The 26,563-nt window shown below is 40.8% G+C and overlaps 1 protein-coding gene across 1 annotated transcript in view; it reads left to right on the forward strand.

The window, feature by feature from the left end:
• The window catches only part of ADAMTS16 (ADAM metallopeptidase with thrombospondin type 1 motif 16), a 179,936-nt gene that overhangs the window by 33,613 nt on the left and 119,760 nt on the right, over positions 1 to 26,563 (forward strand). Inside the window, exons 4-8 of the mRNA XM_031666079.1 lie at positions 11,288 to 11,549; positions 15,257 to 15,456; positions 16,943 to 17,026; positions 19,136 to 19,295; positions 20,817 to 20,922. Of these exons, the coding sequence (XP_031521939.1) occupies positions 11,288 to 11,549; positions 15,257 to 15,456; positions 16,943 to 17,026; positions 19,136 to 19,295; positions 20,817 to 20,922 (812 nt within the window). The remainder of the gene's footprint in view (positions 1 to 11,287; positions 11,550 to 15,256; positions 15,457 to 16,942; positions 17,027 to 19,135; positions 19,296 to 20,816; positions 20,923 to 26,563) is intronic.

A 26,563-nucleotide genomic window follows, 5' to 3' on the forward strand; every position in this document is an offset into this window, starting at 1 on the left:
AATAAATTATTGTTGGCTGTAATCACCCTGTTGTGCTATCAAATACTAGATCTTATTCATTCTATCTAATTATATCCTTATACCTGTTAACCAGCCCCCATGCTCCCAACGCCAACACACACACTGTCCTTCTCAGCCTCTAGTAACCACCATTCAACTCTCCAGCTCCACAAGTTTAATTGTTTTAATTTTTAGCTCCTCAGAAATAAGTGAGAACACACAACGTTTGTCTTTCTGTGCTTGGTTTATTTCATGTAATATAATGACCCCCAGTTCCATCCATGTTGCAAATGACAGGACATCATTCCTTTTTGTGATGTAATAGTGCTCCATTGTGTACATGTGCCATGTTTTCTTTATCTATTTGTTTCTTGTTGGACATTTAGATTGCTTCCAAACCATGGCTTTTGAGAATAGTGCTGTAATAAACATAGGAGTGCAGACATCTCTTCGATATCCTGATTTTCTTTCTTTTGGAAATGTACCTAGGAATAGGATTGCTGAATCCTATGGTAGCTCTATTTTTGGTTTTTTGAGGAATCTCCAAATTGTTCTACAGAGTGGGTGTACTAATTTACATTCCTACCAATCGTATATGAGGATTCCCTTTTCTCCACATCCTCACCGGCACTTTGTTGCCTGTTCTTCAGATAAGAGCCATTTTACCGAAGTGAGAGAATATCACATTGTCGTTTTGATTTGCATTTCTCTAATGACGTTGAGCACCTTTTCATATACCTGTTTGCCATTTGTACGTCTTCTCTTGAGAAATGTCTATTCATAACTTTCCCCCATTTTTAAAATTTTATTTTATTTTTATTTCTATTTATTTATTTCTTTATTTTTTGAGACAGAGTCTCACTCTGTCACCCAGGCTGGAGTGCAATGGCATGACCTCAGCTCATGGAAATCTCCACCTCCTGGATTCAAGCAATTCTCCTGGCTCAGCCCCCAGGTAGCTGGGATTACAGGCATATGCCATCACACCCAGTTAATTTTGTATTTTTAGTAGAGACGGGTTTCTCCATGTTACCAGGCTGGTCTTGAACTCCCGACCTCAGGTGATCTGCCCGCCTCAGTCTCCCAAAGTGCTGGGAACACAAGCATGAGCCACCACGCCCAGCCCTTTTGCCCATTACTAAATCAGATTCTTAGATTTTGTTCCTGTAGAGTTGTTTGAGCTCCTTATATATTCTGGTTGGTAATCTCTTGTCAGATGGGTACTTCGCAGATATTTTCTCCCATTCTGTGGGTTGCCTCTTCACTTCATTGATTTTCTTTGCTGTGCAGAAGCTTTTAAACTTGCAGTTATCCCATTTGTCCATTTTTGCTTTGGTTGCCTGTACTTATGGGGTACATTCAAGAAAAATGCCCATTCTAGTGTTCTGGAGAGTTTCCCTAATGTTTTAATAGTAGAAATCTGTCAGTTCTTTGGTTAATTCCTAGGTGTTTTATTTTATTTGTAGCGATTATAAATGAATTTACTTTCTTGGTTTCTTTTTTCAAATTGTTCATTGTTAGCATATAGAAATGCTACTGATTTTTGTATGCTGATTTTATCTCCTGCAACTTTACTGAATTTACCAATTCTAATAATTTTTTGGTGGTGTCTTTAGATTTTTTCAAATCTAAGATTATTTCATTGGCAAAGAAGGATAATTTGACTTCTTTTTTTTAAATTCGAATGCCTTTATTTCTTTCTCTTGTCTGATTGCTCTAGCTAGGACTTCTAGTACTATTTGGGATAATAGTGGTAAAAATGAGCATCTTTATTGTGTTCCAGATCACAAAGGAAAGGCTTTCAGCTTTTTTCTCATTCAGTACGACACTAGTTGTGGGTCTGCCATATATGGCTTTTAATGTGTTGAGGTATGTTCCTTCTATACCTAGTGTTTTGATGATTATTATCATGAAGGAATGTTGAATTTTGTCAAATGCTTTTTCAACATCAATTGAAATGATTTGGCGGGTTTTGTCCATCATTCTGTTCATGTGATGTACCACATTGATTGATTTGTCTATGTTGAAGCATCTTTACATCCCAGGGATAAATCCTACTTGGTCATGATGAATAATCTTTTTTGTCTTGCTGAATTTGGTTTGCTAGTATTTTGCTGAGGATTTTTGCATCAATGTTCATCAGGGATATTGGCTTGTAGTTTTTTTTTTTTTTTTTTTTTTTTGGTGTGTTCTTATCTGGTTTTGATATCAGGATAATACTGGCCTCTTAGGATGAACTTGGGACTATTCCCTTCTCTGTTTTTCAGAATAGTTTGAGTAGGAGTGTATTAATTCTTTACATGTTTGGTAAAATTCAACAGGAGAGCCATCAGATCCTGGGTGTTTCTTCCCTAGGAGATTTTTTATTATGGTTTTGATATTATTATTTGTTATTGGTCTGTTCAGGTTTTGGATTTCTTCATGATTCAACTTTGGTAGTTTGTATGTGTCTAGGAATGTATCCATTTCTTCTACGTTTTCCAATTTATTAGCATATAGCTGTTCACAGAAGCCTCTAATCATCCTTTGTATTTCTGTACTGTCTCCTTTGTAATCTCTAATCTTATTTATTTGGGTCTTCTCTCTTTTTTTTCTTAGTCTAGCTAAAGGTTCGCCAATTTTGTTTAACTTTTCAAAAAACCAACTTCTCATTTTGTTGTTCTTTTTGTTGTTTTCTTGTTTTACTTTCATCTATTTCTACTCTGATATTTATTTTTTCTCTTCTATTAACTTTTGGTTTTGTTTGCTCTTGCTTTTCTAGTTCTTTAAGATGCACCAATAGGTTGTTTATTAGAAGTTTTTCTACTTTATTGATGTAGGCAGTTATACCTATAAGCTTTTCTTTTAGTATATTTTTGCCTTATCCCATAAATTTTGGTATGGTGTATTTCTGTTATCATTTTTTAAATAAATTTTTAATTTTCTTCTTAATTTCTTCATTGACCCACTGGTCATTCAGGAGCATATTATTTAATCTCCATGTGTTTGTATAGTTTCCAAAATTCCTCTTGTTACTGATTTCTAGTTTTATTTCATTGTGGTTAGAGAAAATACTTGATAGAAGTTCGGGGTTTTTAAAATTTTTAAAGATTTTTTTGGTGGCCTAACATATGGTCTATTCTTGAGAATTATTCATGTGCTGAGGAGAAAAATGTGTATTCTGCAACTATTGGATACAATGTTATGTAAATATCGTTAGATTCATTTAGTCTATAATGCAGATTACTTCTAATGTGTCCTTGGTGATTTTCTGTCTTGATAATGGGCGTTGAAATCTCCAGCTATTTTTTCGTTGGGATCTATTTATCTGTTAGCTCTAATAACAATTTGCTTTTTATATCTGGATGCTGCAATATTGAGTGCATATATATTTACAATTGTTATATCCTCTTGCTGAACTGACCCTCTTATCAACATATAATGACCTTCTTTGTCTCTTTTTGTAGTTTTGGTCTTGAAATCTATTTTGTCTTATATAAGTTTAGGACTCCAGCCCTTTTCCTTCCCATCTGCATGGAATATCTTTTTCTATTACTTTATTTTTAGTCTATGTATACCTATAGGTGAAATTACTTGTAGGCAACAGGTCATTGGGTCTTGTTTTTTTCTCTTAATCCATTCAGCCGCTCTATGTCTTTTGACTGAAGAGTTTAGTCTATTTACATTCAATTTTATTATTGATAAGTAAGAACTTACTCCTGCTATTTTGTCATTTGTTTTATGGGTTTTTTTGTGGCTTTTTATTTCTTTCCTTCTTGTCTTCCTTTTAGTGAAAGTTATTTTCTCTGTGGTATGTTTTAATTTCTTGCTTTTTACTGTTTGTGTATCTTTATTTTTTTTATTTCAGGTTACTATGAGCTTGCAAATAATATCTTATAACTCATTACTTTTTTTTTTTTTTGAGATGGGGTCTCACTCTGTCCCCCAGGCTGGAGTGCAGTGGCGTGATCTTGGCTCACTGCAAGCTCTGCCTCCTGGGTTCACGCCATTCTCCTGCCTCAGCCTCCTGAGTAACTGAGACTACAGGTGCCCGCCACCACACCCAGCTAATTTTTTGTATTTTTAGTAGAGATGGGATTTCACCATGTTAGCCAGGATGGTCTCGATCTCCTGACCTCATGATCCGCCTACCTCAGCCTCCCAAAGTGCTGAGATTACAGGATAACTCATTACTTTTAACTGATGACTGCTTATCAGGATTGCATAAACAAACTAAGAAACAAGCAAAGAGAAAACTAATAAAAATTCTGTGCTTTAACTCTGTCCTTCTGCATTTAACTTTTTGTTGCTTTTACTTGTATCTTACTGTATCATGTCTCAAAAAGTTGCTGTAGTTATTATTTTTGATGCTATAGTTATTATTTTGATGATGCTGTAGTCTTTCTACTCAAGCTATAACTGACTTACAAACGTAATTATGGTATTATAAAATCCTGTGTTTTTCTGTGTATTTACTATTTCTAGTGAGTCTTCTACCTTCACATGATTTCTCAATTGCTCACTAATGTCCTTTTCTTTCATATTGAAGAAATCTCTTTATCATTTTTTGGATGACAGGTGTGGTGTTGATTAAATACCTCAGCTTTTGTTTGTTTAGAAGTCTTTATTTCTCCTTCACATTTTAGGGATATTTTCTCTGCATATATTATTCTAGGTTTGGTGGAAGCTTCTGTTTGGCCATCTGGCTCTGCCTTCTTAATATTGGCTTCTCAGCAGGTTTGTGCTGTTCCTCACTCACAGCTCGCTGCCTCCACCTGACCTTCCCCTTGACACCACAGGCAAGGACAATGCTGAGAACGTCCTCTCTCCCACTGAAATGTTTCCTTCTTGCACTTTGGGTTTGAGAAGTCCTGTGCGCCTGTGTCCTTCCCTTCTTAGAAAACCCTAAGACATGGGTAAAAAGTATTTACCCCTAACAGAGGATCACCTTTCACTCCAGATTCCTTCTTCAGCCAGGGATGGAGGAAGTCACAAATATCATTTTCATCTAAGCTCTAATCAAAAGTTATATCACTATGAAGATTAGCTTGTAGAGTTTGGCAAGAAATCTTGGTAAATTTAATTAATGTCCAGGTGAATTATATGAGTATTAAATACTAAAAATATGAGAGCTCTTCATGCTCTAAGAACAAGGCCAGAAATGTGAATGTTCTCAGTGTTGTACCCTTGAGGCTTCAGTGATGAGATTTTAACATACGAAAAAAATCACTGCTTCTCCTAGTGAACAAGGGCCATATAGATACAGGAATGGTTTTGAGTAAATCCACAGTCAGTGATAATTTGGAATAACCAAGGATAATGATAGTACATTCTTAAATTATACTATTAAATTATAGTCTGCTTTCTCTAGCCTTCTTGCTGCCATAGAATTCATCAAAATCTGATTGGCTGATGATTCAGGTGTGCCCAGCTGTGCAGAAACCATGGATGGGAGACACGTTGGCCATCTGAGACAGTATTTGTGGGGCATGTAGACAGTTGGCACTTCACCCAAGTCACACTTCTGCTGCTGGGATGGTTATTACACTGGTCCAGTTTAGCCAGGCCACAAGATCCAGGTAGAACTCAACAATTCCATCTATGCCTTTATCCAGTCAACTTCCAGATGACTCCTTCCCAGTCCTGCTTCTCCTTCATCCAGCCCTGCCTCACCCTTACCCCCTCTCCTCCTCATGCACAAACAACAGATATTCATGTTTTACAAATGTGTGCTGATGTCACTGTAGGAGGAACTGGGCTTTGTAAGAAACCAAGGACTGAGGCCTCTCTGATGGATTAGGATGATGGGAATAACTCATCACTGACAAGATTCAGCTTTAACCAGAAACTTTGTCAGAGTGTCCAGTGTCAAAACGTTAGTAGTTTGAGTCTACATATAAGCAACTGGAAAGTGACCAGGGACCAAGTTTACAGCTGAGCAAATGACTGAAATTATGAAGCCTGGACTTCTTTGGGTTTAGGACGATGTGTGATTCTTGTGACCGGCGTATCAGCCCCATTGTCCTTGAAGACAGAAAGGTTGAGTGAGCCCAGTGCCTAAGTCAGGTGCAGTGGAGAGAGGAGCAAAAAGAACCATACAAAATTTCTTGGAGAAAAAGGAAGCTTTTTGGTTTATTTAAACTTCTTAGAAAATTTTAGCCAAATTTTTATTTTCAAGATATCACATATAATCACACAACAAGACTCACTGCGGCTTTCGGTGTAGGTTCCTGTTTGGTTCTGAGGTTGGAAGAAAATGAAAAGCAAAGCTTCACTTGGATTAAAGTTTGACAAAAGTTGAAACTGTCTAACGTTTCTGAAATATCACTAAGAAGACCTAGAATGCATAGAATATTCCCAAAACAAATGACACTTCAGGAGAAAAGATGGAGGAGAGTAAAAATGAAATCACTTGAAAATGAAAATGCCTCTTTCTCATAATGCCTCTTTCTCTTCTTTACTGTGTTTATTGATAGGTAGCTCTCATGAATAGGGCAAAGGGTGTCACCTGAGACACGCTTAGAACTGGTTCACTGGGAGTCTCTCTCACTGCAGTAGAGATAACCTCAGTGATTGGGCATTTATTCACTTCTTCTTAATTTCTATTTTTTTTTGATTCATGAAAACTTTAATGAGCAGTTTCTATGAATCTCAACAAATCACAATTAATACAAATCTACCAACTTTTAATTATGGATGACAACAAATAGACTACAGTAAACATCCTACTGCCAAGCTTCAATATTTTCTTTACTTACATTGCTCAGAACTAGCTTTTCCCAGCAGTAACACAGCACATATTCGTTCGTTTCTTATGAAGGCAACATAAGTGTTTCGTGAGTTTTCTAATGTAAAATGATTTCCAGAATTGATCATGAGAGAGGCAGGCCCTGTGAGAACAAAGCCTGTCCTCTGCAAAGCCTGAAGGACTTGGCCTTTTCTGAAGCCTGGTTAATAATCCACCCGCCTGACATTCCAGTGGTTACTGTGAGCTACAGGCAGGTTCCCCTAGACATTTTGAGTTTCCAAACAAATATTCCTCATTCTGATAAGAAGAAAACATTAATCTTCTGCAATTTACCTTATCTTTTAGAATAGCTTGCAAACTAATAATGCAACAAGCTAATGAAGTAACTTTTTTTGTATTTTTATCTGTTGTTTATCAAGGGATATCAAAATATCAGTCTTATCAGTTACTATGCTCTATGTATTTAATGAAATTGGAGATTATTTAAATACTGAATATTGTGACTCAGACTAAATTATTAATGAAATAAGTATAATGTTTAACGACTTTGTTAAGGAAAATTCAAAAATCTGCCAACTGCAGTCGGACACCTTTGCCTGGGGATCTGGTCCTCTTAGCCTGGGCCACCCAGAATGTAGCCTTGAGCCTAGGGGAAAGGAGGAGATCGTTCTGAATAGGAAACAGCTGTCTTAGATCACAAGTGTATAGGCCAGGAAGCCAGAAAGAGTGTAAAAAGCAAAGCAGCAAGTCAGAACCAAAATTGTGTTTGAGATGATTGTGGTGCTGGGTGCACCAACACTCAGGGCTTCAGAGGGATCTCCAACTGCAGAGTGAAAAATTCCTCAGGGGCTCTCTGAATTATCAGAAGGAGAGCAAAGATCATCAGGGTAAAGTATGATATTTTACATCCTTCGTTTTATTAATTCAGCAAATCTTGTTTGAATGTTCACTAAATCATATACTTTAAGAATGTTAAGTCTTGCAAACTCGTGACAAGTAGCTGTTCTTATATCTGCATCCTAGATGACAGAACAGCACAGAAAGGCTGAGTAAATCATCCAAAGTCACACAGCTAATAAGTATGAGAATGGGATGATAAATTCTGCAGTGTCCAATTCACCCGGCCATTGCCTTCTATCAGTCTGCTGCAACCTGCAGGGGAGATACTGAATCACGTCTATTCTAGGTTCTTAAAGAGCCAATCATCTTCTGACGGGTGGTTTGAAAAGTGAGCAATTGTTTGCATATCAAAAAGTGCTGTTATTGTTTTAAGCCATGCATGAATTTTTCTTCTTTTTTGATTTAATACCTAAACTGGTTACCTTAGGGAATGGAGAAACGAATTGGGTAGCGTTATACAAGGTTGAACACATCGATGACTGCTTACGCTTCTCAGTTAGTTAAAATGCAAAAAGGTTGAAACCTAATTGGCTCTAACCATTATTTAATTTATTTCACACTTGGCATTCCCCGGTAGAACTGCAAAAGGTAAAGTGTTGTCGTGTCTTCGTTTAGTTCCCGGAGTTCTAGAAGGCCAAGAAGGTTCCAAAGTCATTCATGAATATCACTGCAGGAAAGACTGCCTCTGCCCCCTCCCTCAATCCTGGGCATAAATTCCAAGAATTCCACTTTCCCATGGCTATCTGGTATTTGGGCCCCAGGAGGTCTACCTCCCATGGTGGTGCTGATGGCTTCACTGATAGTCTAGCAAGCTTACCTTGGTCTTGCCTCCCCTCACCCCCAGTGGTAACATTTCAGCCAATGCTTCCTCTCCCTATATTTGATAAACCTGCTCTTCTCTTTCTTTTATGTCTCCCACCCCAAACCCTGTTTTCCTTGAGAGTTGTGTTTGGCGTCTTCTCAAGGTCTAGGAAATGCTCCTCCGTGCCTGCAGTTCACACTGTACAAATGCCCAGACTCACCTAGGACAGCCCAGCCCCACACAGGGCTTCACTACATGGACATTAATGCAAGGGAAGTCTCCCCACAACTCCAAGTAAGAATCAGACACAGGCTTCCCACATCAGAGACAAATTTAGAGTGGACATTGGAAGCCGTGGGTCAGCAGCTGAGAATACCTAGTGAGTGTCTCAGTCAGTGTGCAGCACCAGATTTGCAAAATCACTGAAAAAATCGGCACAATAGTAATACTAATAGTTCAGTGTTGGAGAGCTCTAAATGGTACCCTGATGGGTACCATAGGAGTTGATTGCATTATAAAATTAGGGCAATATATAATAACATTTATTAGGAATTTTTAAATTCATGTGTAATCCAATGATCCAGCAATGCCATGGACATTATTTTAAAAGAAGGAATGCACAGACTTGAACTTGAGTAATGCAGAGCTATAAAAATGAAGTATAATTTTCCTTTTGCATCCCTCCTACTCAACTTTCTCCTCCTGAAGAGGCTTTTCCCCTCAAGATGGTTATTGTTCCACCATCCAATTTGACTTGAATTTATCTTCAGTCATCCAAGAGAATTCTTTAAGTGTAGATACACAACTTTTAAAATGAACATAATTGAGAGCACACTATATACTCTATTATACACTTTTAACAAATTAATACCTTTTGGAAACCCTGTAGTATAAACTTTAAACTTACAAGTTCTGAATGTACTCTGATTTCATTTGAATCCTTACACTATATTTCCTGGCCAGTTGACCTTGAAAACATTACTGAATCATTCTACATCTCTATTTCTTCACCCATAAAACAGGGACACTGATACCTTAGAGAACTTACCTATTGATAAGTAATCAATAGGTAGTATATAAAAAACGTGGGCCTCAGCTTCAGGAACTAAAAAACATGTTTAATTATAATTATCATCAGTACATAACTCCAATTTTTAGTAGTTATATAACCTCCAATTAAATAAATGTACTTTAAAAATTGATCCTGAATTTACTGGTAACCATTTAAGTTATTTCCTGTTTTTATGATTTTTAGTTTTGTTTTTGCTGTTTTGCTATTACAAACAATGCTGCCATACACATTCACACCTGGTTCACTGACATTTAAGAAATTCTTACGGCCGGGCGCGGTGGCTCAAGCCTGTAATCCCAGCACTTTGGGAGGCCGAGACGGGCGGATCACGAGGTCAGGAGATCGAGACCATCCTGGCTAACACGGTGAAACCCCGTCTCTACTAAAAATACAAAAAACTAGCCGGGCGAGGTGGCGGCGCCTGTAGTCCCAGCTACTCGGGAGGCTGAGGCAGGAGAATGGCGTAAACCCGGGAGGCGGAGCTTGCAGTGAGCTGAGATCCGGCCACTGCACTCCAGCCTGGGCGACAGAGCGAGACTCCGCCTCAAAAAAAAAAAAAAAAAAAAGAAATTCTTACAAGAAATATTTGGCGAGAGTTCCCAAAAGTTAACTCCCTGGAGTTGAACTGTGCACTTTAACTCCTAATGTCTGTAGTGCACAGATATATGGGCTGGCCCTGGGGCTGCCGCCCACGTGGGGCCTCAGTTTACATTTCCCAGAATGTAAGATTGCCTGTTTGTCCTCACGCTCACCAACAATCGTGCTACCAAGATCTTAAAAATATTTGTCACCCTAAAAGGTAAAAAAGCAATCTGTCGATTTTGTCTCCACGATTTTGAACATTGCGTTTAGTCTTTTTGCTCTACAGACATTTTTAGTATTTTTTTTTTTTTTTTTTTTTTGACGGGGTCTTTCTCTTCCGCCCCCGCTGGGGTGTCCTGGCGCGATCTCGGCTCACTGCAAGCTCCGCCTCCTGGGTTCACGCCATTCTCCCGCCTCAGCCTCCGAGTAGCTGGGACTACAGGCGCCCGCCACCTCGCCCGGCTAGTTTTTTGTATTTTTAGTAGAGACGGGGTTTCACCGTGTTAGCCAGGATGGTCTCGATCTCCTGACCTCGTGATCCGCCCGTCTCGGCCTCCCAAAGTGCTGGGATTACAGGCTTGAGCCACCGCGCCCGGCCCATTTTTAGTATTTTTATAAAATCACTGCTTTCCTATTTCCTTTAATATCTTGCTTAGAAAAACCTTCCAGATTCCCCAAGAAAATTGTTTTATGCTTTCCTCAGGATTAATTTTGTTAAGTTACACTTTTCTTGAAAGTGTAACATTGGCTTTGTTTTCAAATTCGCTTTAACAGAGTTTTGCACATTACCCTATTAGGATTCTAATTTTTGTTGCTTTATCTGAGACCCCTCACCAATATGAATATTTAATATTTAAGTGTGCAGGTGTTCTTTCTTGCACCGTCATTACTTTTGGTGTAAATGAACTGACTTTGGTATGCTGTGCACCCTCTGTCGCTTTCTCATTCCTGGAGTCCAGTCCTGGAGCAGCTTCACACCGGCCTTTCTGCAGGGATGCAGAGCCAGAGAGCTCAGGCTGTGTGTGAGGCCTTTCCCATTGCTAACTCTCAGCCGGGGTCTCTGAACCTTTCCAGTGTTCGCTCTCACTGGAGGGAAGAGCATGCTTCCGAGAGAATAATAACAAATGCGGTGCTTGGAGAATCGGCCCTGGCTTCAAACAGAAAGTCTAATTGTGTTTTCTGTCTTTCCTTTTATTTTTTCCAGTCAGGCATGATACGAACAGAAGAGGCAGATTACTTCCTAAAGCCACTTCCTTCACACCTCTTGTGGAAACTCGGAAGCGCTGCCCAGGGCAGCTCCCCATCCCACATACTATATAAGAGATCCACAGAGCCCCATGCTCCTGGGGCCAGTGAGGTCCTGGTGACCTCCAGGACGTGGGAACTGGCGCATCAACCCCTGCACAGCAGTGACCTTCACCTGGGACTGCCACAAAAACAGCATTTCTGTGGAAGACGCAAGAAATGTATGTAAGGGCGAATCTTTGCGTGTATTTAGTGATTCTGACATTTATGTAAGCTGATGGAACCTTGTATATTTTCTTCAAAGTGTGTCTGCCACGAGGTGAAATCTATTGATCTGTCGTTGCTAAACTGAAGCAATGATTCCAGAGAGAGTCCCTTATCTGTAAGTTCAGCATGGGACGTCTCTCCATAGCAGATGGATGGATAATGGTAAATGATGTTTTTTAGGAACTCTTTCCTGGGCAGATTAAATGACACAGTGTGCAGAAGGAAAGAACCTACCAGACATCTTCAAAAGAACCGTGGCATCACTACTCAGTCCTTCTATATTTTTGAGGTTTCGATTTATTCAAGTCCACATAGTTTTCCTGCTGAGGTAATTCATTTATATGCATACTTATATACATTACCACATCAAAAGGGCAGACTCAGTGTGACATAATATACCTACAATTTATCACCGAGGCTTTATCAAAGTCTTTTTTGTCATGACCATTTAGGAAATGACTTGTTATTTACATTTTATGTAGAAACCTCTCAGAAATTCAGGAATCGAAGTGGGGTACTTTGTGGGATGTGCCTCACTTCCTTGAGCTCTCTCCTCAAACATCACTGGGTGAACCTTCCCCGGAGCCTCTGGACAGCCCCTGCTCCCCCCAGCCCATCGTTTCCTGCTTGGTTGGTTTCTATGACTGCTCTACCCAGCACCCTGAATAGAGGCAGACCTGTTGCAAGTACTTAGTGAATCTCATTGAATGAGTGAATGAACAAAAATCTCTTGGCACCTACAACAACAGAATTAGTGCTTGTTAAACCATCAGTGCCTTTGCATCCTCCAAACCCATTTCATCCTACCCCCAAAAGTCATATGCTGCATTCAGATGACTTGAAAACGTCACACCCAGATGAGCTTAGTGGGCTCAGGTGTAGGGGAGGTAGCAGGAAGAACCATGCTGAGAACGAAGGGAGGTGAGCAGGAGGCTGAGAGAGTTGGGAATCCTGAGGTTGGGTGAGTGTTTGAAAAGGGTGTACATATCAGCAACAGCTGCCCGAGGCTGCCTTGACTGGCAGGTCAGGACCCAGATGCATGCTGGAGGCATCCACAAGGTCAGAGCCAGGACTCTGCTGCCAGGGCTCATGGTGTGGGTGTGGTCAGAGCAGGACACATTCCATATACCAAGGAGATAAAGTGGCCCACACACCTGGATCTCAGCAGGAGAGATAGCAGGGCCGTCTTAACCGCTTTGACAGACCACACACCAGGCTCTTAAGCAGATGCTGCAGTGGACCTTGAAAACATCAAGCAATGCAGACCATTGTGAGAGGACTGTGATCCTTTCATTCCTCTCTGAAGGTGGTCACCATCACTCAGGCTGGTGGCACAGCTTAGGCACAGCTGTGTGTGCAAGGCGGTAGAGATGACCCTCAGTGGTGTCCACATCTGGGCATGTGTGCATAGGCATGTGAGTGTGTGTGTGTGTGTGTGTGTGTGTGTAGTGTATGTTGCCTTGAGAGACATTTCAGAATCGTAATAGTGGTGGTAAGTGAAAGGCAGTTATTTGAAAAAGGATACTAAACTCTATAATACAGTTTGTATTTGAAAAGTTTTAAAAAGTTCCCATGGTCTTCATAATAAAACTAGAGAAAGAAAGCTCAACAAAATGCCTCTTGTAGCTGGAGAACATTGGTGATTGATATCCTGCTGTTTAGTTTGCCACATATTTCTGTCCCCTCTGGGCTATGCTGGTGACGGTACTGCACTCCTGGGCCTCGAGTGGCCAGGGGCCATGTGACCAGCCCAGTCCCCGGAAAAGTGAGCAGAATCAACAGAATTGACAGCAGTTCTTCCCACTGGTGCGTGCATCTTCAGGGCCCTGTGTCACCTGTTCATGGACGCACCCCCAGGTCAGGTCCTCGTGTCACCTGTGCGTGAATGCACTGTACCCCCAGGGCCCCATGTCACCAATGCACAGATGCACCCCCCAGGACACTGTGTCACCTACGCATGATGCACCTCAAGGCCTTGTGTCACCTGTGCATGGGCACATCGTCAGGGCCCTGTGCCATCTGTGCATTGATATTTCCATGTTGTCCCTGAGGCTTTTGGACTTTCCCTTGAACTCAGAGCAGTCCTGCTCTTCTGTCTTGGTAGAATTCACACTTACAATGGTTCTTTCCTGTTAGAGTCTCCTGTTCCGAAAATGGGAGCCTTTTCTGTGTTCACTCAGGCATTTTTCGGTGGAAAAGGGCAAACAGAGGCAGGTTGATTTGCTGAAAACCAATAGTGAGGTTGGACCTCAGGCTGATTAGTGGACTGGCTGCCCTTCAGGTGATGGTGGGTGTGCAGCTGGGACCTGTGTGTTCTGGGGACAATGTTGCAAGCTCCATAGTAAGGGGCAGTCATTTGCTGAGGGGTTTTCAGAGCCAAGGCCCGTGAGATCACCACCCCACGGAGTTTCTGACCCCTGCCCCCAATACTGAGGACCTGCAGCTGCTGGGTCCTGTGCTAACATGTTGTTTTCATCCTAAAGACATTTTTCCACCAGTGGTAATTAAGAACAAGAGCTCTAGGACCACACTGTCCAAATCTGATAGCCATTTCCAACACTTTCGAAGGAAGGGGTGTGAGCAAGTCATGTTCCTCTCCTCTGCCTTCACGACCTCATCCTTAGAACCCCGTGCTTAGGCTGGGGTACAGACTGCACGAGTTACACAGAGACATCGCCTAGGGTGGGGCTCACACCTGTGGGCATTGCATAAACATTAATGGCAAATGATGAGTGCTCAATAAACATTAGCTGGTATCATTATTGTTCTCCAAAAGCTTTCTTTAGTTTTGGAAGTATGTTAGCAAAGGAAAATAAAATGTGTTGGATGCACTAGTCAAACAAAATAGCATCTGCTTACAGTATGCTCCTCGAATACAGTCTGCATAGATTTTGTGTGCACGCCACCTAAATATCTGGGCTTTTTGAAGTCCACTTTCACATGAAACAATTTTAACCACATTTTCTGAGGCATCCACTAAACCTAATTGTTTTCAATGTAGTGTTAACCTAACGATTATACATGCCAAAAATATTTTTAAAGGGATTACTTCAAGAGAAAAGTGTATGCTTTGTCTTCTAATCAAATTACATAAATATTTATGGTACTTTCTAGGAAATTAAGCTCTTCAGTGAAGTGGAGCTGCCTCAAGCATTTTATAATCCACTGGAAACAGTGTAGACAAGCTAGTTATGTGTCCAGACATTGAAATCAACTTTAAACATTGTCAAGTCATTAAAAGTCTTCAAGTAGGAAAACAGTGCAAGCCAGCCAGCTCGTGTTCTTGTAATTATTTGTTCCATTGCTTTGTCTTTGCAGAGGAATCTGTTCTACAAATCCCTATGCTCAAAGTTTTTGAACCCTTTTGCTACCAGATGCTAGGAGTCAGAGTCAAAGAGTGCCCTTTCTTGCTGTTTTAAATTAGGATGAAATTATATAAAGGGAAATACAGCCACGATTTCCATGACGCCTAGACTACATGAATTTTACTTAAATTTAGGGTGCTACTTTAATACAAGCTTCTGCATCACAAGGTTTTAAAGGTTATGTGGTTTTTATCATAAGCGTTCATTTTTGAGACCAAATTTCCCTATGATGAGTTATGGCTCTGATTTTGTGTGTGACTTGTGCTTTCATTTGCCCTCCATATGTCCCTCCATAGACATGCCCCAGCCTCCCAAGGAAGACCTCTTCATCTTGCCAGATGAGTATAAGTCTTGCTTACGGCATAAGCGCTCTCTTCTGAGGTCCCATAGAAATGAAGAACTGAACGTGGAGACCTTGGTGGTGGTCGACAAAAAGATGATGCAAAACCATGGCCATGAAAATATCACGACCTACGTGCTCACGATACTCAACATGGTAGGATCGTCCTTCCAGTTGAGGCCATCTGTGTCATTGCACTTCATGGTGTGTGTGTGTGTGTGTGTGTGTGTGTGTGTATTGATGCTTCATATAAGAAACATGTGGATTTACTTGTTACCTGTGGATTGATGTTTCAAATATGAGAAATATTTTACTGGTGATAACTCATTTAGTTTTCCATGCTCCAATGAAAAGAGCCATTTTCAGAACTTCATAGACTAATTCAGTAGGAAAAAATCATTTGACCCTCTCAATAAGCCTCTGTAAGCCTATGAGATGTTTTGGGCTTACTAGTGTCTATTTACTGGAAATATTTACTGGAAATCTCTAAGGGGATGCTGTAGTGCAGTAAATCTGATTATCAGCATTAGAAGTGTGATTTTAGATGGCTCTATAGAAATGCCCAACTTTTTAGAAATATTAATGTTCAAATGCTAAATATAAATTATTTTATCTATAAAAACAGGGGGAAAGTGCAACCTTTTAGAATATCATCTCAGGTTAAATGTGTTTGTGTCTCAAATTGTCAGCTGTATTAATCACTGAAGAGTGATGAGAGGTATACCAAGCCTCATTTCATGTACGTGAAATCTAAGTAACAGAAGACAAAATCTTGGGTCACCAAAGTGTGTTTTTAAGAATAGTTTTAATGACAATATTTTAAAAGTATGTCTTTACATTCTTCTGCCTCAATAAACAGAGTACCCCTGAATGTGCCCATTTTTCCATGATGTCATGTGATTACTATGGCTACTGTCATTTTTGGTAGACTGAACCACTCGGTTTCTGGTCTCCCAGGAAGCCGAGGAGGCAGTGAAATAGAGCCACCTTGCCACCACACGGGGTCGAAGCATTGCCCTGTTGTCCTCAGCAAACTGCTCTGATGTGTGGAAGTGTTTGCCACTCTTCTGTAGAGCTTTTCCAATATTTCCACAGCTCAGTGCCAAATCACTTCAGGTTGCATTCCATGGTAGTCATGCTGTTCCTGCTCACCACCCCAAATGCCACTCTGGTCATTCATTTCCACTTCCATGATCTATCATCTCTAATGTTTGTGTCTTTCTCTCATCATCTCATTACCACGATGTTTTCCTTCTCTTTCTTGTATCCTCTTGGAATCCCGTAAGTGCACGAGTTTCTCTTGCACTTGTGGAATTCCTTGCCAAAAGAGCTTGAGAAGTGATTGGCTTCTGTAGTCATCATGATTAGCTTAAAATTCCTCTTTATATTCTAAGAGGAACACTTACCAACCCACAGTCTTGTGATCCTTTCCTAGGTGTTTAACAGTAAGAGGTGGACCCCACTCCCACCTGAAGCTTCGGCTTTTTACAGGGATATGATTAATATATCTGTCTGCTTAAAATACAAGAAAATTAACATTGCTCTGTCATTGAAGAACAAGAGCTTTGGATTCTAGGCCCACCAGTAAGTAGGGGGGGAAATGCCATTTATGGGGCTAACATGGATTTCCTGTCTTTTTCAGGTATCTGCTTTATTCAAAGATGGAACAATAGGAGGAAACATCAACATTGCAATTGTAGGTCTGATTCTTCTAGAGGATGAACAGGTAGTTTATCTTTGAAACTATCTACTCTTTCTACTCCCAGAAAAGTAAATGCAAAATAATGCGTTTTTCTTTAATATAACTGTTCTATGGGTTCTTCTCTCTTGAGGGCAACAAGTATTTAATATTTTGTGTTTTACTGCAAATGAGTGTCTTTTCAATTCTTTTAAACTTTTTTTGGAGTTTTTGTGGGGTTTTTTTGTGCAAAAGTGGTAAGAAATTATCCTTTAATTGGCCTGTAAGAAAATAGCATGTAAAAGCTGCCTTCAGCAAATAGGTGGGACACACACTACGAATACATAGCACACAATATATCTTAGCCATCATGAGCTTTCAGGATGCCAGTGGCAATGAGCCCTTTCTGCTTTTTATTCGATTATCTCCCAGCTCTTAACCCTCACCATTTGCCACCATTTGCAGTCTGAGATTTTTATTTTTATTAAGATTTCTATGGACTCTCAAGTGCGTTTCCCTCACTGCATGCTTTAAAAACCCAGATTACGCTGGATCTTGGTAGCAGTGGGTTAAAGATCCTTTGCCTTCATTTGTGACCCCTGTAAATGCATAGAGGTGGTCCCTTCACAGTGAGGATGGACATGAACACCTCGCGGCATAAGTAATGGGGAGGCATTATAGGCACAAAAGGTTCTCACTTCCATTTTTCCCCAAGCTAATCATTGACTGGGTGAAGAAGAGTGGGTGCTAGACAGGAGCCAAGTGCCCAGCCTCAGCTCCACCCTTGCTGACATTTTCAGAGTCTCCTTTTAGCCACAGTTTTCTTATTTATAAAACAAAGAATTTTTTAGATGAAACCTGAGATCATTCATAAGATCTAAGATGCCTTCGATGTTAAAGTCCTGGGATGCTGCTCTTTTTCTGTGCAGGGTGGGGGCATGTGTGGACGGGCTATTTCTAGTCTGACTAGTCAGGGAAGATACGACCTCATTGTCTTTTGTGTGAGTGCGCAGTTGGAGAGGGGGCTGCTGAACATGCCGGGCTTCTCAGGTGACAGGTTAATTATTCCTTGTATTAAAACATTTTCGCCTTGGAATTCATCCAAGCTGCAAAGAATAAGTGAGGTTATCGTTTGATCGTACACCTGTGTTAACTTTAATTAATGCAGTTTTCCTGGAAATCACCTGCTAAAGAACGCAAGGCATGCCCCCATGTTTATGTGTAGCGTTTAACTTGGGTATATTTGACTTTCTGGAAAAACAAAATAAACATTTCAGCAGAAAACGTATTCAGTGACTGAGAGACAAAAATTTCAACACAACATTCTAACAGGGAAAGCTTTAAACAAGCCAGTGTCCTGAAGTTGAGGTAATTAAACCTGGTGTTGTCCAACCAGCCATAGGAAACTAGAGCATGCCGGTGAATAAGATTCAAAAAACTTGGTGCAGCCTGGTCTGATGCATGTTCTTCTATGTCTCAAATTCTTCCGTTCCCAAGAGTTCCAATGTTCTACACCCTGTTACTTCATTGTTGTGTTATCCGAACTTGATAGAGACAGAGGAAGTTGAACATGGCTTGCAAAGTCTCCTTTTAGTTGCAGTTTATTTTCCAGAAACAAAGCTTTATCAACTGACCTACCTCCTCTCAGAAATATGCTGCCTTTGAAGAAAAGATATTTCATTGAACACTGTAATAAGAAATATTAAAAGACTTATTTACTGGAAATCCCACTTGCTTAATTTGGTTATGAGATAAACATATTGCTGTCTAGATGTGTTTTTGTATATGTATGTGCAAAGCCAGGTATAAATGATTCTGTGGCTTTACTTAATTTTGAAAAGTGTTTTTTAAAGATTTTTGAATACAAAACGTTCATGCGCAGAAGTAATCTTTCTTGGGTCATTGAACATGCATTCAGGATCGGCCAGATACATTTCAATTGTTTATGTATGGAACTAGGGAAACGTCCATAAATGTGTACACTGGATCTGTACAGGTTTTATAGAATACATAAAATACATGCATTAACTTATATGCCATCCAGATCCAGCCATGTATTTGAAATCCAGGTCAATGATAATTTGCTGTGATGCCAATGCATTATAACATGTTTTCTCTCCATTATCATGGGGTCCTTGGTCCTTGTCTCTTGCACAGCCAGGGCTGGTGATAAGTCATCACGCAGACCACACCTTAAGTAGCTTCTGCCAGTGGCAGTCTGGATTGATGGGGAAAGACGGGACTCGTCATGACCACGCCATCTTACTGACTGGCCTGGATATATGTTCCTGGAAGAATGAACCCTGTGACACTTTGGGTGAGAACCTCCAGCAGAGTGTGAGGACCATGTGTGGAATGTGCACCCCTGGCCGTGGCACAGAGTGTTGAGTATTTTTGCCCTTGTTCCTTGTTAATAAGCAGTAGCAGCTTCTTAGTGAAGGTGTAAAGACCCACTTCCCTGTACAAACTTTAGCCAAACATAGAAGTATGTTTGCATTCATCAAGAGTGATTATTGAACAAGTGAATGTCTCTCACAGATTTCAGAGTTCCTATCTCTTCTAACATAATAAATACATATTTTTTTCTGTTTCTTCTACTATTTGTGAGAATGGGATGGGTAAATCGAAGGCTTTCTCATTATCTGGTGGAAATAGTACATTGATGTGTATTTGTGGAGTTACTATGACCATATTTTATTTCCTGTTTTTTTCACTTCTCTGTGTCTCAATCTTAGCAGTGTTTTAGACATTTACAGGGCTGGGTGTGACTTAGAGGCAGCACTTTGGGATTTTTCCAGATGGTCTGTGTGAAGCACTGTGCTACTGACCAGGACTCTGCTGAACATTTCTTCTAACTCTCCATTTCTTCCCAAGTTCTTAGGGAGGAAGGGGTTTTATTTATAAAAACTTTTAGATAAAACCCAATTTAACAGCAGTTAGTCTTATTGTGCAAAAACAAGTTAACGTGGTGTCCTGGCTGCGTGTCCTTAGACAGGTCTGCTTACCCCGTTGGCTCTTGACTGGCCTGCGAGAACTCAGGTTGTAGGATGGCTCCCACTGCCCTACCTCCAACCAGTGGCTCATTGTGCCTACGTTGTGTGTACAGTGTGGTTTCCTTCTGAGGGTCTAGAATTCTGGCACACTTCAGGCAGTGGGTGCCTATGTGACCAGCTCCCAGAGAAAACCCTGGACCCTGAGTTTCTAATGAGTGACGCTGGTGGACAACATTCACCGTCGCTGTCACGACTCATTGCTGAGGAAGAGAGCACATCCTGTGTGACTCTGCGGGGAAAGGACCCCCAGATGTGTGTGCCTGTTTTCCTCCTGACTTCTGCCCATGTGTTTTCCCTTGGCTGATTTTTTCCTGTATCCTTTTGCAATATTAAATAATAACTGTGAGTGGGACAAATGCTCATTATGACAGATGAGAATCATTAAAGCCGGGGGTGGTCTTGGGGACCTCCCAGCACACCCGTTCTCTACAGCACTTTTTCACTTGGTCTTTTGGGAACATAGATGTTTAGAATAAGGCAAAGACTTTCCTCCATCTGCAATAGATTCCCCTCTCTGTTTTGCCCCAGTTAGAGCCTGTACCAGGAACATTACATAGAACCGTGAATTGTGTTCCACAATACAGAGAGTCCTTGGGCTCCCTGGAATGGAATCCCTTCCCCTACGTTATCAAATGCCCTTTATATGGTTATCTAAGTGCTTCCCATTACATATTTCCCCATATGAACACAAGAACTAAATTTCACTAAGGGGAAGAAAATAAATATACCATGCTTTATTTTATTACAACGCTGCTCTGTATTCTTTTGATCTTTGTCCTTCATAGGATTTGCACCCATAAGTGGAATGTGTAGTAAATATCGCAGCTGCACGATTAATGAAGATACAGGTCTTGGACTGGCCTTCACCATTGCCCATGAGTCTGGACACAAGTAAGTGCATCTCTATGGGAGGATGACGTCCCATGTGTTTTCCTTACTGGATGATTTCCATAGAAATATTGACTTATCACATCAAGTCCATGAAGGGAATTCACATATATCCAATGAGAATGCCATTGACAGTTATAAAATGCAGTCACTTAGGATTTCTGTTTCTATGTGCCATATCATGCAAATTTTATTTTTATTTATTTACTTATTTTGAGACAGGTTCACTCTGTCAATCAGCCTGGAGTATAGTGGCATAACCTCAGCTCATTGCAATATCTGCTTCCTGGGCTCAAGCAATCCTCCCACCTCAACCTCCCAAGTAGATGGAACTACAGGCATGCACCACCATGCTTGGCTAATTTTTGTAATTTCTGGAGAGATGGGGTTTCACCGTGTTGCTTAGGCTATGCACATTTTAAAGCCACAGCAATGTACAAGTTTCCATGTCCCTGGGTCTTTCTCTGACACTCCTGTGTACACCTGTGCCTAAGATTGAGGATAGCTGTATCTGCCCCTATTCCTCTGTCCTGTGTTTTGAACTTGGTCTGGTGGGCTGATCTCATTCCGTAGTTAGCTGCTAACAGGGGACTCTAAATGATGAAGAACAGTGTCAACCCTCCCATTGCTTCCTGCTGTTACCCTCGTGTTTGTGTTCTTGTATGTATGTATGTGTGTGTGTGTGTGTGTGTGTGTATTTACAATTTATAGAGATGCTATTTTTCATTGGTACTCCAAGCAGAGTTTGGAAGCATGGGTACTGACAAGAGATCGGGCAGGCCTCTAGGAACTGATTTGCCTCTGTTACTCCACCTCTGACTGCACCGTTAATGGTTCTGAAATAAAAGTCTCAGGGAGCCCCATGAGCCTGGGGGCTCAACACAGAGGCCAGTCCTAGGTTGGTGGCCTCAGCAATGGGTGGTGGGTCATTAGTGTTTTCACCTTACATGAAATGCTTACAATTGTAGAGTGAACAATTTCTAGCAATTATTTGTGGAAACTATTATTCTTAATACAATTTCTGGGGCTAAAAATTCTGTGAGCTGCTTTACCTTGAAGTGCCGTCTATTAAATAAAAAATTCAAGGGCCCATTTGCTGCCCAAGCAGCTGGGGACTTCCTGCAATCACCCTGATTAATACCAGAACCACCAGCTGGAATGCAAATATTTTCCTGCTATGCTGAAACAATACTTGAAATTTCTCCTAGAAAAATTTACAACCAGGAATTGTAAGTTTTTATTTTTTTTAAATTTCAACCTGATTTTATTGGCAAAAGGAAAAGCAAGGCAAGTGTTTGTGATTTGTGGTTTTGCAAAGCTAACTTATCCATTATTGGAAAATGGACTGAGGCCTCAGACTTGTTCAAAGCAGTGTGTGTGTGTGTGTGTGTGTACGTGTATGTGTGCGTGTGTATACACATGCGCTTGTGTTTAATGCGAAGGTTCTGCACGCTTTGGCTGTGTGCAAACTGATGACCTGAAAAATGAAGCTTCGTATCTTATTACTGATCCCTTCATCATTGCAGGTAATGATTGACTATTTCATTGCTTAGAAAATTACACCTTCACTTTATAAAGCTTTCAGCTGAATCATAGTTGTATTTTTAATAGTCTGCTAGAGTTAAAACTTCAAAAACCCTCATTATTGTAACAACACGAAGCTCTTGCTGTCCTCTGAACCATACCTGAATTTAATTAAACAATCAAGGCAAGAAATATTTAAGTCACTGAGGGCTGAGCCAGTGAACGTTCGATAAGCAGTTGAGATATGGGCATTGGCAGTGCCAGCCGTTGCAGGTGGTGAACTTAGCTAAGTTAAACTCGAGGCATCCAACACAAGGCCCTCAGTGGGTCTTCAGTGCCAAACAAGTATCAATGTTGGCATTTATTTTTCTTAGAAGTCAGTTATTACTATTTCCTTTCCTCACTCAAATTGGATGTAGTTGGAAAAAGATTTTCTCCAAACAAGAAAAAAAATGTTTTTTCCTGGAAGGTCAGAATCTAGATGTGACTAAAGAAAGAAGCTCAGTTGGGCACGGTGGCTCACACCTGTAAACCCAGCACTTCGGAAGGCCGAGGTGGGAGGATCACTTGAGCCCAGGAGTTCAAGACCAGTCTGGGCAACATAGTAAGACCTCATTTCTACGATAAATTTTAAAAATTAGCCAGGCATGGTAGTGTGCATCTGTGTAGTCCCAGCTACTTGGGAGGCTGAGGTGGGAGAATCTCCTGACCCCAGGAAGCTGAGGCTGCAGTCAGTTGAGATTGCACCACTCTACTCCAGCCCGGGTGACAGAATGAGACCCTTTATAAAAAATATAAAAATAAGCCCTACATGTGGATGAAGGAGAGTCCCATTGCTAATATAGGATTAACTGCCAGAAAGTATCAGATCTTCCTTGAACACCTGACTTCTTCAAGTTCTCTAAAACAGAGAACCTGGAGCTTGTCAGCGAAAACCCTTCTGCCCATATTGAGAAAATAGGAAATATATTGTATTTATCATGTGCTAAATGCCAAAATGATTGGTAATAATAGTAACAGTAGTAATGGTAATGATAATAGTAATATCTGCTCTTTGTGGAGCACTTTTTGTAAAATTCGCCGAGCAATTTCACGTACAGCTCAAACCATGGAGACCACTGGGGACAGTCCCTCTGTTGCCGTCACTAACTTAGGGGAGACTGTGTGGAATATTCAGCAAATGTGTATGAATGGAGTAGGGGAATGAGTGATGCAGGGCATGAGCAAGCTACACGTGAGGAGTAAACATTTCAAATGAGTTGTTAGCTGTGACCACCACTTCAAATGAGAAAGCTTGTGATGTGTAAGACTCAATGATAAAACTCCATGTATCTTAGTTGAACTGAACTGAAGATAAACACATTTGTTCAGTTCATTTATTTAGTGAGTTTAATTTTTGGAAGAGGGAATGGTAAGTTTGATGCATGGAACAAACATCAGAGCATCAGCAGTCTGCTTTTATCAATGAGCTCCAAGCAGAGTCAAATTTTTGAGTTCTGTAATTCAAGAACTAAAAAGCAATTCTGTATTTATTATGACTTTTACTGTAAAAAAACATGTAAAACATCCTGCTTCAAAGGTAAATTTTACTTTTTCAGTGCTGTTGACATTCAGAGGACATTATTTGGGATGGAGGAGTACTTCTGCATGCCTGCAAGCCATAGGTTTCTAATCTTTAACTCAAATAAAGATTTTAGTTAGTGTCCATCCAATCTGTCCTCCTAAATTCCATTTGTTTTTTAATCTCAAAATGTCATGTAGTTTATTCTGGGGAATGTGACCTAAAAATAGAAATTACTAAGAACAGGTGTTTGGATTTGTGTTGGAAAGAGAGGAGCAGAGACTGGAACCAGAACTGAGATATGTATTCTCCTGTAGTACAACAGATTGAATTGGGATTTGTATTAAGCTGGTGGTAAAAGGAGAGTTTCCTGGTTATGTTAAATCACTTGACACAGGACATGTGGTTTGCTAATGCTGGTGCTGAAGCACTGGCACAGATACACCAAGGGCTGAACTGCGCCTTTGGGAAAATATGTCATCTGTGCATGAATCCATCTGAAAAATTCCCATTTGCTAAGGGAAGTCATGTCATTTGATGGGTGGGGCTCTGGCATTCAGATTCTGGATCAGCACAGTGCTACCACAGTCTGGTAGTGACCAGGGAATGTCCCCTTAACAGCTCTCACCTACGTTTCCCATCTGCAAAATCAATAGAGCACTATTTGCTCCGTAGTTCATATATGCAAGTGTAATTTAGGTTGCATTGTTTGAGCTGTACATTCCACTTATATAAAATAGGCTTAAATAGCTAAGTTGCATTATCATTTGAGACCATTAAGGCTCTATTAAAACAAATGTGTTACCTGTGTTCAAAAGTATTCATTATTCATCAGTCTGTCTCTTGCATTTTCCCTAGTTTATGGGCACAGTTTGCATTCTGAGAGCAAGGCATTGTGTAGGAGTCTATAGAAAGACTTGTGATCTACGCCCTTTGAAAGTTTAAGAGAAAAGATTAAATAGATATGCCAAGCAAGAGATCAAGTAATGAGAGCTGTTGGTATTACAAGAGACCACACAGGGACGATCAGGGAGGCCTTCTTAAAAGAAGCGGCATTGGGCTGGGCATGGTGGCTCACTCCTGTGAATCCCAGCACTTTGGGAGGCCAAGGTGGGTGGATCATGATGTCAGGAGTTCAAGACCAGCCTGGCGAAGATGGTGAAACCCCATCTCTACTAAAAAATACAAAAATTAGCCAGGTGTGGTGGCAGGTGCCTGTAATCCCAGCTACTTGGGAGACTGAGGCAGAGAATTGCTTGAACTCGGGAGGTGGAAGTTGCAGTGAGCCGAGATCATGCCACCACACTCTAGCCTGGGTGACAGAGACAGACCCCATCTCAAAAACAAAACAAAAAAAAGCAGCATTGGTGTCACTATTGGTGTCACTACTAGTTAACCTGAAAATACCATTCAGCTCACTCACAGTCACTAGCGATGCCCTTTTCAGTATTTGATGATAAGTGCCTCCACCCCGTTTGTGGCTGTGCTCTGTCATCAGTCTGGGGCATCTTCCAGTGCACCTGGGAGGCACGTGGTGATTTTTAAAGACTTGAAGAATATTGGAGAAAGCCAGCCCCTCTAACCATCATCTGGACTGAGGATTGTTAGGCTGCTCTCTGGGGAGCTGTGGTAGGTCAGAGCATCAGTTCTTACCATTTACATTGGTTGTCTTTCCTCTTAGGATTTCTTTTTTGTTTCTGTGTCCAACAAGTATTTGAACTCCGTTGACATTTGGCCAGACCTTCCCATACACGTGCGTGCACACACGCATACCCACCATGAATGACACTTAGGTGTTATGTGACTTGACCAAGACCCCATTTGGATCATAGAAGGGAATAGAAGTTTTGAATTTTCCTTGTGATGTGCACAGTCCCAGGCATTCTGTACAGTTCATTAGGAAGGTTTTACTATCCCATTTTATATATGACGAAACTGAGGCTTGGAAGAGGTCAAGTTAATTTGCCCAATATCAAGCAGCTTGTGAATGACAGAGCCAAGACCCTGACTGAGGTCCCTCCACCTCCACAGTCCATGCTCTCTCCCATTATCTTCCCTGACCATGTCCCTCAGTTCCCCACGACTGCTGTCTTCAGCTCAGCTTTCTGCCTGTCATGGAGGATGAGCTGTGCTTCTCCACACGCCTGCACGAAGCCTGCGTCAGGGCTCGGGGCAGTTCAGTCCTACCTGTGGTTGCCATCATTATGCCAAGGGTAAACTTTGACATCCAGATAACATTGGCCCATGGTTCCTTTAAAGAATGTCTCATGTCCTTAACCACTACTGCCTGAACAACCTGAAATAAGTGATACAGCTTCTATGAACACTTGGTTGGCTGTTCAGCATTCTCAGTATGTCATTAATAATAAACAAATACTTCCCAAGAGTAATTGAATCACTCAAAAATATTGTAGAACACAATAAAAGCATGACATTGAAATATAATTCCCAAATTCAATTTAATCTGAAATTAGGTTTATGTCTGGGTATGTTATGGCTGGAAAGGTTGTCGTTTCTTCACTCAACAAACATGAATAGAGACCTGTTATGTACCGTCAA

The sequence above is a fragment of the Papio anubis genome, chromosome 5 (genome assembly GCF_008728515.1).
Source record: "Papio anubis isolate 15944 chromosome 5, Panubis1.0, whole genome shotgun sequence".
Taxonomy (NCBI): Eukaryota; Metazoa; Chordata; class Mammalia; order Primates; family Cercopithecidae; genus Papio; species Papio anubis.